The sequence below is a fragment of the Papaver somniferum genome, chromosome 7 (genome assembly GCF_003573695.1).
Source record: "Papaver somniferum cultivar HN1 chromosome 7, ASM357369v1, whole genome shotgun sequence".
In the NCBI taxonomy this organism is placed as follows: Eukaryota; Viridiplantae; Streptophyta; class Magnoliopsida; order Ranunculales; family Papaveraceae; genus Papaver; species Papaver somniferum.
Window position 1 is genome coordinate 194608936 of NC_039364.1, and position 1203 is coordinate 194610138.

Genomic DNA, 1203 nt, shown 5'->3' on the forward strand with positions numbered 1-1203 from the left:
ATGTAACCATTGTTTTGGTTGATTTTAGTTTGCACAGAAAAAATTGATGCATAATGCGTTATGCAACCATATTTAAATTTTGCATATCAGGTTATGCATCTATTTTCTCGATGCATAAAAGATTATGCAACAATTTTCTCGATGCATAATGCATTATGCAGTCATATTTTCGGAAGCATAACAGGTTATGCATCCACTTTCATGATTGCATACCATGTTATGTAGATATTATTGTAGGTGCATAACAAGTTATGCAACAATAACGTCTGATAACAGTTCAGATAAATCAAAGAGACTAGAAATTAGAGATGTGATTCATTATACCATTAGCTTCATAAATTAGACTCAAGTTTACTCTAAATATCCCATGATGCAAGTTGATATCATACAATGATCTAGAAAAACAAAAACGACAAAGCATTTATCCATCCTCAAGTCTCCTTCTATGAAAATAGTAGCAGCAGCAATGTGAATTCCATATAATGCAGTAACCAAAGGTGGCTGCCTGGTCTTTATAACACAGCATAGTGGTAGCACGCAACAATGTGAACTCGACATAACGCAGATCCCCTTCACAAAAATCAAACACCTGCCGTGCAAATTATCTTCTAAAACAAAATGTCCTTCCCCAATTTTTCTTCAGAGTTGCCTATCAATAGCGAAAATCTGTCATTCAACAGCATGAGTAACACCAGGAAATTCAGGTATCCTACCAAGAACACACTTGCAAAACGCGTAAACAAACGCGACAACAGTCAGCATAAAGGTAACATCATGACTAATTTTCAACAATCCAGACTTAAACCCAATCTCTTCCATTGTATCCGCACTCACCAACACTTTCCTAATCAATTCAGGAACAACAGACATGAAATCCATAATCATAACTTGTAATGAATTAAACCTAAAAAATCTACTGAAATTCCTGTCTCTAACAATCCCAAGATAAAGAGTGAAGAACACAAATAATCCAACATTTGGGAATGATTTGTAGAAATTGAGCAATGGTATAACTGGATGAAATACTAATTCTAGCAAATGGTATTTGTGGAACAAATAAGTTCCATGTTTCAATCCATTCAGAAACGGAATCAAATACATCAGTATTGAAACTAATATGTCTGTAGCTGGGATTGTAGAAGTTGTCTTGTTTCTTCGCCGCAAGCAATCAATTAAGTCAGAACTTTTGATAATATCTGCCAT

The 1203-nt window shown here is 34.7% G+C and overlaps 1 protein-coding gene across 1 annotated transcript; it reads right to left on the reverse strand.

Annotated features, from left to right (window-relative positions):
- Window positions 1-669: 669 nt before the first annotated feature.
- On the reverse strand, window positions 670-1203 carry LOC113295756 (protein TIC 20-II, chloroplastic-like). Its single transcript, XM_026544081.1, has one exon. The coding sequence runs from the start codon at window positions 1201-1203 to the stop codon at window positions 670-672; it is 534 nt and encodes a 177-aa protein (XP_026399866.1).